The sequence below is a fragment of the Lontra canadensis genome, unplaced genomic scaffold (assembly GCF_010015895.1).
Source record: "Lontra canadensis isolate GAN:19392208 unplaced genomic scaffold, GSC_riverotter_1.0 scaffold3, whole genome shotgun sequence".
NCBI lineage: Eukaryota > Metazoa > Chordata > Mammalia > Carnivora > Mustelidae > Lontra > Lontra canadensis.
In genome coordinates, this window is record NW_022630997.1 from 319,469 (window position 1) to 335,584 (window position 16,116).

Genomic DNA, 16,116 nt, shown 5'->3' on the forward strand with positions numbered 1-16,116 from the left:
ACTTGCTTTAGAGGTATTAACGTAGCAGGTGTGTGTAGAGTCAAGACTGACTGGACACACAGAAGAGACTGGAATCCAAATAATTTGAGCAATTCTCAAACCCTGTAATCTCAAGATTCTTTCACATTTTTAAAAATTATTGAGGACCTCCCCCAAAGAACTTTTGTTTATGTGGTTTATAACAACTGACATTTTTCATATTAGAAATTAAGTCTAATAAATTAAAAACTATCCTTATTAATTCATTTTAAATTAAAAAGAAAATAACTAGCAAGATGGTAGATTTAAATATAAGCCACATTGATAATTATACTCACTATGAATAATTTAAACACTGCAATTTGAAACACAGATGACCAAATAGGAAAACAAGCCCCAACTACATGCCTTCTAGAAGATACCAACTTTAAATGTGAAGACATAGATCAGACACAAGTAAAAGGTAAGAAAAAGATATACTATGCAAACACTAATCCAAAGAAAGCTGAATGGCTATAAAAATTAGAAAAATCCAACTTACTTCTGAATAAAGAATAGTACCAAAAATAAAGAGGACATTTCACAACGATAAAGAAGTCAATCAAAAGGACATAACAAACAATACCAGATATGTATATACCTAATAAAAGAGTTTTAAAATACCCAAAGCAAGAACATGAGCTCTTCAAATAAAGCCCAGTATAAAGTTCATTTCAACATTCATCATTCAGTAATAGACAGGAAAGCAGGCAGAAAATCAGTATGAGATCTGAATAACTACCAACCTATCTGAACTGACATTTATGAAATATTCTAGTCAATAACAGCAGAATACACCACCTTTACCAGTGCATATGGAACATTCACTAAGACCACAGTCTGGGCCATATAACAATCTTTTAAATTTAAAAGGACAAAAATAACATAAAATATGCTCTCTGACTCTAATGGAAACCATAAATTAACAGAAAGGTATCTGGAAAACCCCTAAACATTTTGAAATTAAACAATATCTATAAGTATTTCATGGACATTTAAAAATATTATAAAGTGAATTAAAATGAAAACTCACCATATCAAAACATGTAGGTACAAAGAGTAGTGCTTATGTGACATTAAGTGCTTATATTAAATTTTAAAGAAAAGCCTTAATTCAATCATCTAAAGTTCTATCTTAAGAAACTAGAAAAAGAAAAACATATTAAACCAGAAGTAAGCAAGAAAAAGAAAAAAAGACACCTATGGCATTCACTGAAAAGAAAATAGAAAACCACAGAGAAAAATGAGAGAAACTAAAAAAGAGTTTCTTTGAAAAGATCAACAAAACTGACCAATATAATTTACTGATATGAGGAATAAAAGAGCCATCAATCAGATGAAACTGACCTTAAAAGATTAAGAGAATACCATGAACAAGTTTTTAATCAATAAATTCAACAATTCTGATGAAATGGACAGATTACTTGAAAGACACTAACGAAACTGAGTGAAGAAACCAACCAACCAAACCTTAACAGTCCTGCAGCTATGAAAGAACAGAGTACGTGCTTAAAAACTGTTCCACAAAGCAAGTTCTTGGCCCAGATAGGTTCACTGGTGAATTCTTCCTATTTCAATAAGGTATAATACCAATTCTACACAAACTCACCCATAAAAAAAAAAGGAGAGGAAGGAATATTTCACAACTCATTTTACAAGGTCAACATTACTCTGATTTCAAAACCAGCAAGGATATTACATGAAAACTGGATCAATATGCTTCGTGAGCACAGATGTAATAAAATATCAGCAAATCAAATCTAGTAATATATCATCACCAAGAAGAACTTATGCGAGGGATGGAAAGCTGGTTTAATATACAAAAAATCGGTCAATGTAATTCACCCCATTAGGCAACCTAAAACAAAAATCCATCATTATGAGGATGTCCCTAAATGCAGAAAAAGCATATGACAAAATCCATCAGCTATTCAACGATACAAAGTTTCAGTGAACTAGGTATAGAAAACTTCCTCAATGTAATAAAAGTCACCTACAAAAAAATCTACGGACATATTTAATGTTCAAAGACTCAACACTTTTGCAGTAAGATCCAGGAATAGAACAAAGATGTCAGTTCTCATCAGCTCTATTCAACATTGGGGAAAACAGAGATGTAGAAGAGTCTTTACTGGCAAACAACATGGTATGTCTATAGAGAAAATATTAAAAAATCAAGAAAAATGCAATTAGAAATAATAATTAAGTTAGCATGGTCACGAGGTCAATACCAAAAAATTAACTATTTCACTATACCAGTAATGAATAATTGGTAACTGAAATTTAAAAAAGGAAAAAATACATGTATAATAGTACTGAAGAAAAAAAAAAATTACCAAATGACAATGAAGAAATAATTACTGAAAGGCATTAAATCCCTAAATAAGTGGAACAATACACCATGTTCACGAATCACAACACTTGTTAAGACATCAATTCTTTCCCACATTGGTCTATGGATTCAAAACCCCAGGAAGCTTTTTTGGTAAAACTGATAAGCTGATTCTAAAATTTATATGGAAATGCAAAGATCCTAGAAAAGCTAAAGCAATTTTGAAAACTATTTTAGAGAGCTTACTCCTTCCTTCTTTGTTCTTCCAATTGGTTTTCATCCAGTCTCTGTTTAATAATCTTACTTTACATGTACTTTCCCTTGGAATGAAAAACTCAAAAACTTACTGAAATTAAAATAGGTCTAAATTATAAACAAAGAAAATCAGTTCCTTGATTCAACAAACCCATGTTGAGATAGAAATGCATATGAATTTCGCTAGATGACAAAGCTTCTTGGTGACAGGCGTTTACATCCCTACTGCTACAGCAGAATGAAAGAGCATTACTGCTTTTACCAATATAATGAAAATTTTTTTTCATTTTACTTTATTTCTTTTCAGTGTTCCAAAATTCACCACACCCAGTATAATATTAAGATTCATACAAAAGTTATCTCATCTTTCTAAAAAGTAGTAATTAAAAGCAATAGCAGTTTAATTTTGTGATCAAAGTATTTTCTTGGGAATGGCTGCAAAGCACCATTTACTGTCACTAAGAAATTCTATATGCATTCTAGCACAGTCCTCCTTTCTTAAAGATTAAAAAATATCCTTAAGGTTCTATTGTAGTAACACCACAGATTTCTTTTTGGTTCACACTTACTTCAAATGAGATACTTTAATCATTTCGATGGGTGATTCATCATTGCCTCGTTCACCGCGAAAAGCAATGCTCCTACCTTTAATTGCAAATATTAAAGAAAATGTAAAATATCAGATGAAACATCTAAGACACAAAAAGCTATACACACCAAAGGAATCTGATCAGTGCTGCCTCTACTCTCCCATTCATTCCTCTACTTGCTTCTAAGCTCTTTCAAGTAATCTAAATTCAAAACGTATTCTCAAAAGCATCATCCTTGAAGACCAATAATATACTACTTGTATTCAAATATCTCTTATAAAATGGTATTTCCCTTTGTTACAGAGTTTCTTGAATATTTTCAGTGGTTTCTTTCAAATAGTTATATTTTAGAAATTCAAAAATACCAATTTCCAGAGTTTCAATACATGTATGGTAAAGAAATGGTCTACTGGGAAACGACTGGTATATTTAAAGTTACAGAAACACTCCCATGCTCATAAATACTAACCAGCAGGGAAAACACTCTTTAAACAGATATTTAAGATTTTCTCTCCCAGGTACAAATTGCTCAACTGAAATACTTTTGAACTGTTCCTATCAAAAGGTCTCTACACACTGAAACTAGGGAATGATAAGAATTAGCTAACTACCAAAGAAGCTAAACAGTCTTCTCTAATTAAAAAAGGCAAATTCTACTTTACGTGTGAACAAATACATTTTTGTAACTTTTCCCACATTTTTATTTACATTAAGCAAAAGAAAGCACGTTCAATTCAGTGACAGTTGAGTGCCTGCACGACTCCCCACTCCTCAGTGCTGTCAAATGGGGCCCCTGTTCTTACTTGCCAAACACCCGCATCCTTTCCTGAACATCCTTGTAAGACAGGCTAGAAAAGTCTATAATCTATGAACTCAAATATCCCACTTAAGCAAGTTAATAATTATGACTTCCAAATTTGTTGCTTAAAAATAAATCTGTGAAAGAAAGATTTTAAGTTATCTAGCAGGTCTGAGCTGACTGGAAAAAATAAAAAGGATTTTTTTTTTTTTTTTAAGTGAATGATACTAGAAAACAGCAGTTTGCCCCTGGGCTACCATGTCATCAGAGAGACCCGAATACAGGGCAGGTCACTTCCAATGAGACCAGAACAACACTGGACTGATTTCAGTGGGGTTAATTCTTGAGGTTTAGTAACATACTCAGTAAGTAAGAACAACCATATATTGGAAATACGTATTGAGAAAATAACTTGATTTACTACACACACGTGCACACTCACATATATCCTAGGATTCAAACTATCTACATATATTCTTATTGCTACACCATTTTAAAGAAACTCACTATAATTTTGTTGCAAATTCTATTTGAAGTCATGCAGGTATCATAATTTGAAACTCTCACCTTATTCTATCTCAAAGTTCATTTTGAAATTCATTGAGTTGTAGGTTTTTAAACAATTCTGAACAAGTTACTTTACTGGAATGCCTCCTCCTGGAAAGTCTCCAAGCTCTTTCCCTCTTTAGACAGAGACTATCAAAAGTTTTAAATTTGAGCTCTTAAAGACAATCCTTACTTAAACATTTATAAAGGTTTTCCTAACAAAGGCCTAAAGTTTTAGAAGAGAATCTAACAAAGCCTACCACAAAGATTTGTGTTAAAACCGTGCTTCTGGTTATCTATAACAATGTACTTAAAAGTAGAAGTGATACCCTACGTACTTATGAATCTGTCTGTTCAGGCTAATGGTACTCCATTTGCCATGTACTCAGGTTTACACAATTTGCATACAAACAACAACCAGGAGACTTTTCAGGGCAATTATTACAGAAAAACAACAACAGAATGAATATACAAAGAGGATCAATATGACAAACCCTTTCCAATCTTTTAGTAGCCTAAATACACGAACCTGTGGGAAGATCTACCAGCTGAAGTTCATTTCTCACTAATCCCGTATTGTTCGGTGTTGAAGTAGCAAAGGAAAGAAAACCAGTCAAACTGGTCCATTCGATACCCCTAAAGTGAGAAATTAAATAAAGTTCGGTCAAATACCCTTTTTTTCTGAGCAACTTATTTGAAAAATAAGTTTTTCCTACAATCTAAATTCTATTATACAAGTTAATTAAGAATATTAATATAACTTTTCATTTGAGACTAAATTACCATATGTTTCCAATATACATATGAAATTATTTCTAATTAAAACCACTTTATCTCCACATGTAATGGGGGGCGAGAGAGTTTAGTTGCCAGGATTCACAGCAGCATTAACATGACTATCAAAATCTGGCACAGAAGAGAGTCACACATCGCATTAGTGTTCAAGAATTCCATTCCTTAAGAAAGAGTGGTATTAAAATATTCTGAGCCCGATTGCTTAAAAAGATGGGTACACTGAGGGATTTATCAAATTTCCTATTTGGTTAGGAGGGAGAAATTCCTGAAGTAAACAATTCAAACTGAGCAGTGAGATTTGGAAGTGGCTGACAATTCCAAATGGTGTCTTAATTAGAGAAAAGCACAAAAGAAAAATCTCAAAGAAATGATGACAGGACAGCAAGCAACCTATCTACCGGATGCCTGGGAGTCTCCTTCATGAGGACTGATAGCAAGTGAGTCTGCAGTTTCTCCCACTGACGTTAACTACAGTGTTAACCACCATGGCTTGTGGAGAATGGAGGCCGGGGGTGGTGGGGGGGTGGCAGAGAAGGAGACACAGGATAAACTGACCATCAGAGTCAAAACAAAAAGGAGAACACTGTACAAAATCACTCTGTACTGTGCTCTCTATGTAAGTCTGGCAGCGTCAGTCAGATCTGCGTACCCACAGAAATCCAAGACATGCTCTCCAAGACGTGTAGCTGCCGATCTGCACACCTATGCTCTATACAGTGACGCCATGATCTCTGGACACTAAGAATCCCCGCCACCCATTCTTCATTATTTTTAAAAATCTATCTGGGGGTCGCCTGGGTGGCTCAGTGGGTTAAGCCTCTGCCTTCGGCTCAGGTCATGGTCTCAGAGTCCTGGGATCGAGTCCCGCATCCGGCTCTCTGCTCGGCAGGAAGCCTGCTTCCTCCTCTCTCTCTGCCTACTTGTGATCTCTGTCAAATAGATGAATAATCTTTAAAAAAAATCTGTCTGGGAAGTACCTAGTGTATACACATGACTGTGCAAGGGCTCCAGGACTACCACTTGAACGATCTGACTGCTATCCTTCTGCAGCTTATGATCTAGCAGAAAAAAGGCATTACACCAGTGCGTCCTGGACTCCCTATTACAAAAGAACTGGTACAGAGTTCAATCAGGACTTGTAAGAGTGGCACAGAATCTGGCCTCCAGGGCCCGCTGAGACCCAAAGGGCAAGTAGGGTGTTGCCTAAAAAGCATGCGGAAATAGTGTGGCTAAGAAACACTGCACTGGGCTGCATTCTCTTTGAAGGGAGGTACCACATCATGCTTCTCCAGCACGTGAAAGGCACTTAGTAAACTCTGTTGGATTTAATGAATGATGTCCGAGGAAAGCCTTGCACTCCTCCTCATGATTTTTAGTGTCACACATACTCAGCCTGCTTTCCCCGCTGCCTGTAAGACAAAGACATCACCTTTGCTAGGGACAGAGCACAGAACAAAACATGGAGTGGCTTTTATTTGTAATGCGGCACTATTCGCATGCCGCCTTCCAGCAGATTCCAGCAGCAGCTTCCCTGAGTCCTACTGATCGACTTGAAGAAAATAAAAGTCAAGTCGGACTTCAAAGAAGATTAGATAAGGGTGGGATTATCCCTCTATAGAAAAGAATGAAAACTCTTGTCAAACACTGCACCCACCCAGGGCTCTCAGAATTAGAAAGCTATTGTCTGGGTTTACCTACACACTGAGATCTATCAAAAAACTCGTGAGCACAGCAGCTCATTTTAGGACTCGATATAGGATCGCTCTGTTGGATTCTGAACTAGTGAAAAACCGTAAGCGTAGACTGTCAGCAGGCATTTGTGGTTCTAACTCCTACAGGTTCGCAGGCTGGCCCTGCTGGTTTCTCCTGGGGCTGCTGTAGATGCTACTTCTCCACCCTGGGGGGCTGCAGGAAGCACCCACCTCTGGAAGGCCTTGAAGTTCTATAATTCTATGAAACTAACCTCTGCAAATTTATAGACAAAACAGAGATTATTGTACTTTGCACAAATCAATTTACTAAAAGCAATACTGAATCAGTCAATGTTCTGATAGCCCTGTAAACTGCTATTTTAGGAAGTCTGACACTGAAAAGAGCATTGTGCTATATTATTGTAAATTTAGCCTACTGGACAAAGACACAAACTAATAATCCAAAAAAGTCTAATAATCTAAGGAAACCTCCACATACCATTTATTTATTCCTTGGTATCTTCCATTGGATTATAAGCATCAAAGGTTATGTTTACAGGAATACAGAAGCTGCTCAGTATGTATTTGTAACACCAAACTGGCTAAAGCACATGATTCTGAAAACAACCCACAGCAAAACCAGCCGCAGTTAGGCAGTCCCTGCCCAGGCATACACATAAGATTCAAGTATGTGAGTGATCTTTAAAAAGCGCATTTAGGGGGCGCCTGGCTGGCTCAGTGGGTTAAAGCCTCTGCCTTAGGCTCAGGTCATGATCCCAGGGTCCTGGGATCGGGCCCTGCATCGGGCTCTCTGCTCATTAGGCAGCCTGCTTTCTCCTCTCTGCCTGATTCTCTGCCTACCTGTGATCTCTGTCTGTCAGACAAATAAATAAAATCTTTAAAAAAGAAAAAAGAAAAAAAAAAGAAAAAACGCGTTTGGTACAAAGTAAAGGCAACCTTTTTAAATGTTGACCTTAAATTTGCATATAAATATCTAGAATATGTTGGGTTTATTGCTAATAAGTTCAGCAATTTTTATGACACATCTGTGAAATTTTCATAATGGCTTTTAATTGTAATACTATAATCACATTAATTGAAACACAAAGACGGCAGGATTTCAGCATCCTCTTAGGCATCATCTCTGAATATAAAATGTGAATTATCTTCAAAATGGTAATTATGAGGGAAAATTCACATAAAAAAATGGAGCACATTTGTGTGATCATTCACAACATCAGCTTTTGTAGCATATCCGTTATTTCGTATCCCAAGTAACACTATAATTTCAAGTATTACTCAATAACAAATATTATCACAGCATGCGTAAGTCATGTATTTAGTGACATCTACCATCTGAATGTTCCAGGAAAACAAATCTCATTTAAAACTAATAGCTTGCTGATAAACTTGCTATTGAGTCTTTATTAAAGTCTTCAGTGTTCAGAAAAAAATGAAAATGTACTTGATTTTCCAGAAGCAGGTACAAATTTCTAGCATGAATCCTGGCTCAATCAACATTTTCATTTTATTGCCAAAATGTGCCTGAGGTGCATTTTTTTAGCTGGAGATATAGCAAATGCACTTTAAGTAGAAAGGTCAGTTCTGAAGCCTGAAAGGCCCAGATTAAATTTCACAGATTACAATACTGAGTTTCTTCTATAAATTGGGAATAAAACTAGTGCCTACCACATAGAGGAGTGGGGAGTCAAAGAAATGGTCACGCAAAGTATTAACACTTAATACGTCCCCGGAACAAGTACTGACTAAATGGAGAATTTGACTGGTGGGTGTTGGACACAAAAGCAAACACTATACACTAAGCCAACGGTGAAAGGAAATGTTAAGAAAAGCAATGTAGGGGACCTGGGTGGCTCAGTGGGTTAAGCCTCTGCCTTCGGCTCAAGTCATGATCCCAGGATCCTGGGATCCAGCCCTACATCAGGCTCTCTGCTCAGCAGGGAGCCTGCTTCCCCTCTCTCTCTGCCTGCCTCTCTGCCTAATCGTGATCTCTCTCTCTCTCTCTCTCTCTCTCTCTCTGTGTCAAATAAATAAATAAATCGTAAACAAAAAAAAAAAGAAAAAAGAAAAGCAATGTAGACAGGAAAGAAAGGGAGACAGCAGGTAGCAGCAGTGGCAGAAAGGTCTCATGGAGGAAGAGAAAGAGGAGCAGCCTGACATGGCCCCAACACAGACCTGTGTCACTGCACCCAGGGGACTAGTGACTCTGAAGACATTAGGACGCCACGCAGAAGTACTCAAGGAGCTCCTGGAGGGCTCAGCAGGAGGTGGAGACCGGCAGCTACCTGGGCTGCACCACAAACAACGTACTTGACAGAATAAGGCAATGAAGACTCTTCTGGAAATTCCATCACAATCAGGTGTCATACTTAAAGGGTTAACCTTTCCCCATCCAGAAAATACAATTACTCAGAATAAAGTATTTAGGAAGGATTAACTACGAATTTTAACATGTGCATAGACCTGTGATTATATAACGTACAGAGGAGAGAAAATGTCCTTTCTTGTACATTTGTTAAAAGATCACCCAAAAATATGGGCGATGTAATAAATTTATGTTATCACATGTAACTTCACAATCCATCATGGCTAGAGCAAAGGAAGGGGAGCAGCCCCGCCCCCAACAAAATAATGCTGTGGAGACGCAGGTGCTTCAAAACCAAGCAACCTTCTTCCCTCAGCTCCCTCTGATTGCACAGCACTCATCAAACACAACACCTCAAAATGAAACTAGAAATGCTATCCAGTTGGGTCCTTTTCTCATGGTGTTTAAACAAAGAACAAATGAGATTAGTTAATAATTAACATGACTTCATTCAAATTTGTCAGGAATAGTCCTACCAATGGATCTTTATAGAAATGAAAAACAAGCTATATCCATCTGAACAAAGGAACACAGGGACAGCCAGTGAGAAAATATCCTCGACAATCAGATGCCGCAATAGAAGTTAGACAAAATTTTCCACTACATGATATCCTTTTACAAAGCAAACAATTAGTGTTCAGCCTTGATTAACATAACCATTACTTAAATTTGAATATTTATTATTCAAAACTTTTAGGCAAATAATCACCACTGCATAATGTTCAATGTAGAAAAGTGTCCCGGAACTTCTTTCCAGTATGCTTTGTTTGTGATCTCAATGTCACAATGCATACTCACTTGACTTCACAGGAGTGGACACTTAACTCCTTATGCAGCAGCCCACTGGTGAGGTGGTACACCAGGACAGAACCGTTACCTGTACCTATCAAAACAATATAAGAGAATAGAATTACTCAAGCCGTAGTTCCAGATCTTTCCCAAAAGTCTTTTCTCAAGATTTTAATAATTTTATAAATTTATCTTTTATAAAAGGGACTCAAGCTATGTGTAAGAGTGAATTTCTCTGTCTACTCTCTTTTCAAAAATGGGCCTAATCTCGTGTGCTCTGAGATCTTCCTAAATCCAGGGACAGATTTTCACAAAAGACTTCAACATCTAACTCAATACACATAAAATTTGAAGAAGCACTTTGCTAAGCTTTTTCACACATGGGAACTTCTACTTTTTCAGATTTGGAATGTTTACAAGAGCCAGTCCTCAGTCCTCAGCAGAACTCAGAAACCAGATCTTTTCTATTTTTCTTTCCAAAGATTTTTGTTTTGTCTTCATATTCTAAAAATCACAGAGATGGTCAAGTGTGGTGGTTAACTATGGATTTTGCAGTTAAACTAGCCCGAGTTCAAGCTCTGGCTCTGTCTTACACTCATACAAATTACTTGCCCACACTAAATCTGTGTTTTTAATTCCTTTAACATGGGAATAACAGAAAATCTACTTGCTGAAGAGTAAATGAGAAGACACAGTTCAAACATTTACTACAGTACCTGGCACAAACTAAGCACATGTTTATCACTATTTCTATTACTGTTGTAATTCAGTTTGTAGTTATTTTATGTCTAAAGCTTTTCATGGCCTCAGGTAGTGTGTGTCTATAATTTAATCTGGAGGAACACGGCCATTCTTGGAAAAGTAATGTTTTAGTCCTTAAAATGTTTTTATAAGTTAAGCAAGAAAGTGAATGGTATAATTGCTTGGACAATCATTTTCTCACTGCACAGGACTTTAAAAAAAATGAATGGATTCACACAGAATGTAGACATGACAGAATGTAGAAATGACAGAATAGTAATAGAGATAAAAACACTAGACAAGTTCCAATTTTAGCGTACCTGCTGCTAAATGCTTCATTAAATATTTTACAGAACTAATCTAGAAAAATATAGTATTATACTTGTTTACATTTATCATCTATTCCACAGTAATACCTTCTATTACTGAGACAATATCTGAAGAATTACTAAAACTTTTCAATTAACAGATCATCATAATAAAATGATTTTTGCATCCTGCAAGCTTTTTGCTTTTTGAGGGGGTTGGTGTTTTGGGGGTTTTTTTTGAGAGAGAGACAGCATGCACGCATGTTCGCACACTTGCACAATGTGGGGGGATGAAAGGGAGGGGTAGAGGGAGAAGGAGAATTTTTTTTAATATTTTACTATTTGACAGAGAGAGTGAGAGAGCACAAGCAGAGGGAGAAGCAGGCTCCTCGCTGAGCAGGGATCCCAATGCGGTCTCGATCTCAGGAACCATGACCCCAGCTGAAGGAAGATGCTTAACCAACTGAGCCACCCAGGTGCCCCAAGTAAAGAGAATCTTAAGCAGGTTTTATGAACAGCACAGAGCTCTATGCAGGGCTCGATTCCATGACAGTGAGATCATGACTTAACCTGAAATCAAGAGACAGATGCTTAAAAGACTGAGCCACCCAAGTGCCCCTACATTCTGTAGGTTTTAATGATGCCGAACCTGTGATCTAATATTCTAGGGGCTCCACAAGGAGCAGTAATTCCATAGTGGAACTCTGACTCTTTGCCCTAGTGAATGCGAAAATTTAGGAACTTATTTTATATTTTTTCTTTTTACTTTGTGATTATACTAAATTCAATAAATGACTTGATCATCACACTATACAAGTAAAATACAGCTTATTCTACAACAGAAATCTCAGACCCTGACTTAGCTCTCAATTATCTAGCTATGGCAAGAAGTACTTTTCTCCAAGAAATTGACAAAATCCTAACTGACAATTTAGGTATACTGACACTGTATATACATGTACTATAATGTACATTAACAAATTTCAATTAAAATTTCTCTAAGAGGTTTAATATAAGTCAATAGTTTCTAAAGCAAAAACTAAATATTTATCTGCATTTATATAAATCTGGACACATATACACACAGACTACCAAACTTTAAAATGCAAACCACTTTCAGAAGACAGTAATGGAAAAACTGGGAAAATCAGAATACTGCCAAAACCGATTACTCAAGTGAGCCTTTAGGACTCATGAGTAGGTTGTTAGCTAACTGAGACCTACTAGCAACAAAGTAAATGTGGATGAGGCTTTCATTTTAGAAAAAAAAAAAACAAAAAAACCCCACAAATCATGTTATAGACCTAGAGAGAAAGCCAGAAGCCAATGAACAGCATCTTAAGAAACAATGTTGACAATTTCAAATGAATATACTACTTTTTGAAATTTTTGAGAAATCCATTTTAACCTTCTGTACATAATAGCAAATAAAATTTGTTTTTTATCTATGAAGGAGATTAGATTACTCACATTATTATGAAATTAATGTGACAGGAGGTTGAAACCAAGACCAATTTTCTATCAATAATATAAAACTATGCAATTTCAACCCAAAAGGCAAATCTAAAGAGACCACAGCCATTTTAAACAATGTTCAATATACAATTCTTGGCAAATGAAGAACATTGCTATTACTAGACTACTAACTAGGACTAAAAAACACAAGGAATCTGGATTTAGCATCACGCAGAGATTATTCTCCTAACATTTCAGAAAGGTACCCATTGTGGTATCTCTATCACCCAGTGTCAGGTGGATGAGTTAATACTGTGATGAGTGAAGTCAGTCAAGCAGAGAGAGTCAATTATCATATGGTTTCACTTACTTGTGGAGCATAAGGAATAACATGGAGGACATGGGGAGATGAAGAGGAGAAGTGAGTTGGGGGAAATCGGAGGGGGAGACAAACCATGAGAGACTATGGACTCTGAGAAACAAACTGAGGGTTTTGGAGGAGAGAGGAGTGGGGGCTTGGGTGAGCCTGGTGGTGGGAATTAAGGAGGGCACGTATTGCATGGAGCACTGGGTGTGATGCATAAACAATGAATTTTGGAACACACACAAAGAGATTAAATTAAATTAAATTTTAAAAAATTTAAAAAATAAATAAAAAGGGTGGATTAAAAGGACAGAAAAACAAAAGAAGAAAAATATTTTCAGATGAGTATATATATGATTTCATGGGGCCTCTTCCTCCTTATCCTCAAATAAAGGATTTTCTAATAACTACCAAACTTAAATGTCTTATAAAACATAAAACAGGCACGAAGGATTAAGAAAAGAATAGATCCAATACTCACCAACGGCGAGCAGTGGCTGATACACCTTGATGTTTTTGGTGGTCAGTGGCGGGCACATACGGATGGCAAACTGCGGGGAGGGCAGCCCTGAAAGCAGTCCCGTCAGCAGGAAGCGGAGGTGCACCTCCTGCAGAATGGGGCCTTTGGGATGCTCCTCCCCAGCAATGGCACTTTGTCCTTAGGGGTGAGCAAAAGTACAAATATACTTATTACAATGTATTCTGAAATGTAAAGAAAATTGCAGCAGCAATCCTCTTCAGGTCTACAAGGTATCAGGTGGCACTCCAGGGGCCGCAGCTAAAGAATGGCTCTGTACTTGGCTCCAGGATGGAAACTGCACTGTCTGCCACCTCAAATTATAGATTACTCTGGAGGACTGCTGTCCAGAATTCAGGGACTTTTGCCAGCCAAAGTTCCCAGTATGAGGCACCAAACAAGGCACATCAGGGGACCCGGGTCAGAGACCAGCTTCTGGGGAGTGGGACGCTGCAGCACATTCCCACCTTAACACCCTCCTTTCTAAAGGGTTGCTTTTCAATCTAATGCACTTTCTAAACCATACACAACACTGGTGATCACCAACTGTAGGTTCAAGGAACTCATTTAGGTTTCTAATAAGAAATCTTTTCAATGTGTCAATGTAATTACAAAATCTAAGCTTTATAATTAAATACTTCATACATAAAGATATCAAATAAATAATATATACAACATAAATTACACATAAATAAGAATATACAAATACATAATATAAAGAATATATAAGTTCACTGTTGATAGTTAAATCTTAAATGGGCATTATTTTCAGATACAGCGATTATACTCAGGTTATTAAGTTTCAAACTGAAAGGCTTCAGTAAAACCATTCTAACAAAACGTGAACATGATGAGTACAAAACCCAGACCATTCACTAAAAAGGGTATACAAATTTTCTGCCTATAAACCATTCTTGAATACTGGGATATAGTCGTCAAAAATACATAATAAAGGATACCTGAGTGTGTATGTACCCACAACACACACACACACCCGTGAAAGGGAAAAATGTAAATAATTACCATAAGCAGGTGATGGGATTGTGAATACTGTAACCTTCTGAGGCTATAAAGTTGTTTTAATAACAATGTTATTTTAAAATTCATAAGATGTACAGAAAAAATGGCCATGAATTTAATCCAAATAAAAAGATCCCATGATATCATATGATTGGTGTCAAACTTTGATAACAGAAGATGGGAGTCTAAAGGAACATGGAGTTCAACAGAGAAGTACCACGTTTACAAACCCTCCACAGCTTGGAATGGACTCTGGGAATGGCCATCATTTTTCTTCAAACTTCTTCCATAAGAGGCAATTCACAAGGTAGGGCAGATTAGGCCTTAAAAAGCAGCAGGCTGTACCCAATGAATATAAATCAGGCCTCTATATTTAGCTGAATTGCTTTCAACTATCACTAAGGACATTGTGAATATCAAATTAAAAGTTTAATTAAAAGTTTTAATTAAAATGTTTTTGAGTAACAGAGCTTTATTTATTTAATGCTTTCAAATCAACTACATTATCAGGAACTGTATACAATCTGTATCCTTTTGTCTTTTAAAAAAAATGTAATTTATATCACTTAGACACCTAAATAGCATGAAATTCCAAACTCCCATGGGCTCTGTATTACTGATTAGTTCTGTGCATGAGTGTTTATTTTATAACTCTTCACTTTAATATTTTATATTAAGTGGAGACAAGGTCAATTAACTCAGAAAACTATATTACTGATAAAATGAATTTTGCAAAACAAGTATGTGTCTAAACTTCCTCATATAGATTTATGTCTGGAAGGTGAAGAGAAAGAACTTTAAATAAACAAGTTAGTGTCAGTGAACAGAAGGATTTTACAAATGGCAAGAACCACAAGAAAACCAAGGCCTGGGAGAGGTCAGGTCTTGCCTAAGATCACAGTGGAGTAGCCAGGACTAGAGGCCACAGCCAAGGAGGGTCAAGATTAAGGCGACCTTTTCTTGGCTCTGTGGTATGGGGCAAGTTTTTTTAAATCTCTCTGGATCTCAGTTTCCACTTTATAAAACAGAAATAATAATATTACCTACTTCGCAGGTTTATTAAGGTAATACATAGGGCATTTAGCGCAGTATTTAACACAGTAGTAAGTATGCAATAAATGCCATTTATGATTAAGATTAATAAGGTAATGCCCTTCCTAGTATTATCATGTATCTAGCATTTAAACAAAATAATACTGATCTTCAATTACATTATGAAAGAACAAATAACGACAAAGAAAATCCTTTATAAGCCACGGCCACAATTTTAAAAGAATTAAGACTTCAAAATTGCTTGGCATATTTACAACTTCTAGTTGTACAATCTCTGAAATCACAAATCTTCATTCTTCCTTTAATATATATGTTTTTTATATATGAATTTTATATGAAATTTTTTTTACAGATTTTACTTATTTATTTGACAGATAGAGATCACAAGTAGGCAGAGAGGCAGGCAGAGAGAGAAGAAGGGAAGAAGTCTCCCTGCCGAGCAGAAAGTCCCATACGG

The 16,116-nt window shown here is 36.4% G+C and overlaps 1 protein-coding gene across 2 annotated transcripts in view; it reads right to left on the reverse strand.

The window, feature by feature from the left end:
- WDR11 (WD repeat domain 11) overlaps positions 1-16,116 on the reverse strand; it is a 59,779-nt gene that overhangs the window by 28,673 nt on the left and 14,990 nt on the right. For both annotated transcript variants that reach the window (XM_032878444.1, XM_032878435.1), the window contains exons 10-13: positions 13,551-13,727; positions 10,211-10,295; positions 5,070-5,176; positions 3,175-3,250 (exon numbers count right to left, since the gene is read on the reverse strand). In XM_032878444.1, the coding sequence (XP_032734335.1) occupies positions 3,175-3,250; positions 5,070-5,176; positions 10,211-10,295; positions 13,551-13,727 (445 nt within the window). The remainder of the gene's footprint in view (positions 1-3,174; positions 3,251-5,069; positions 5,177-10,210; positions 10,296-13,550; positions 13,728-16,116) is intronic.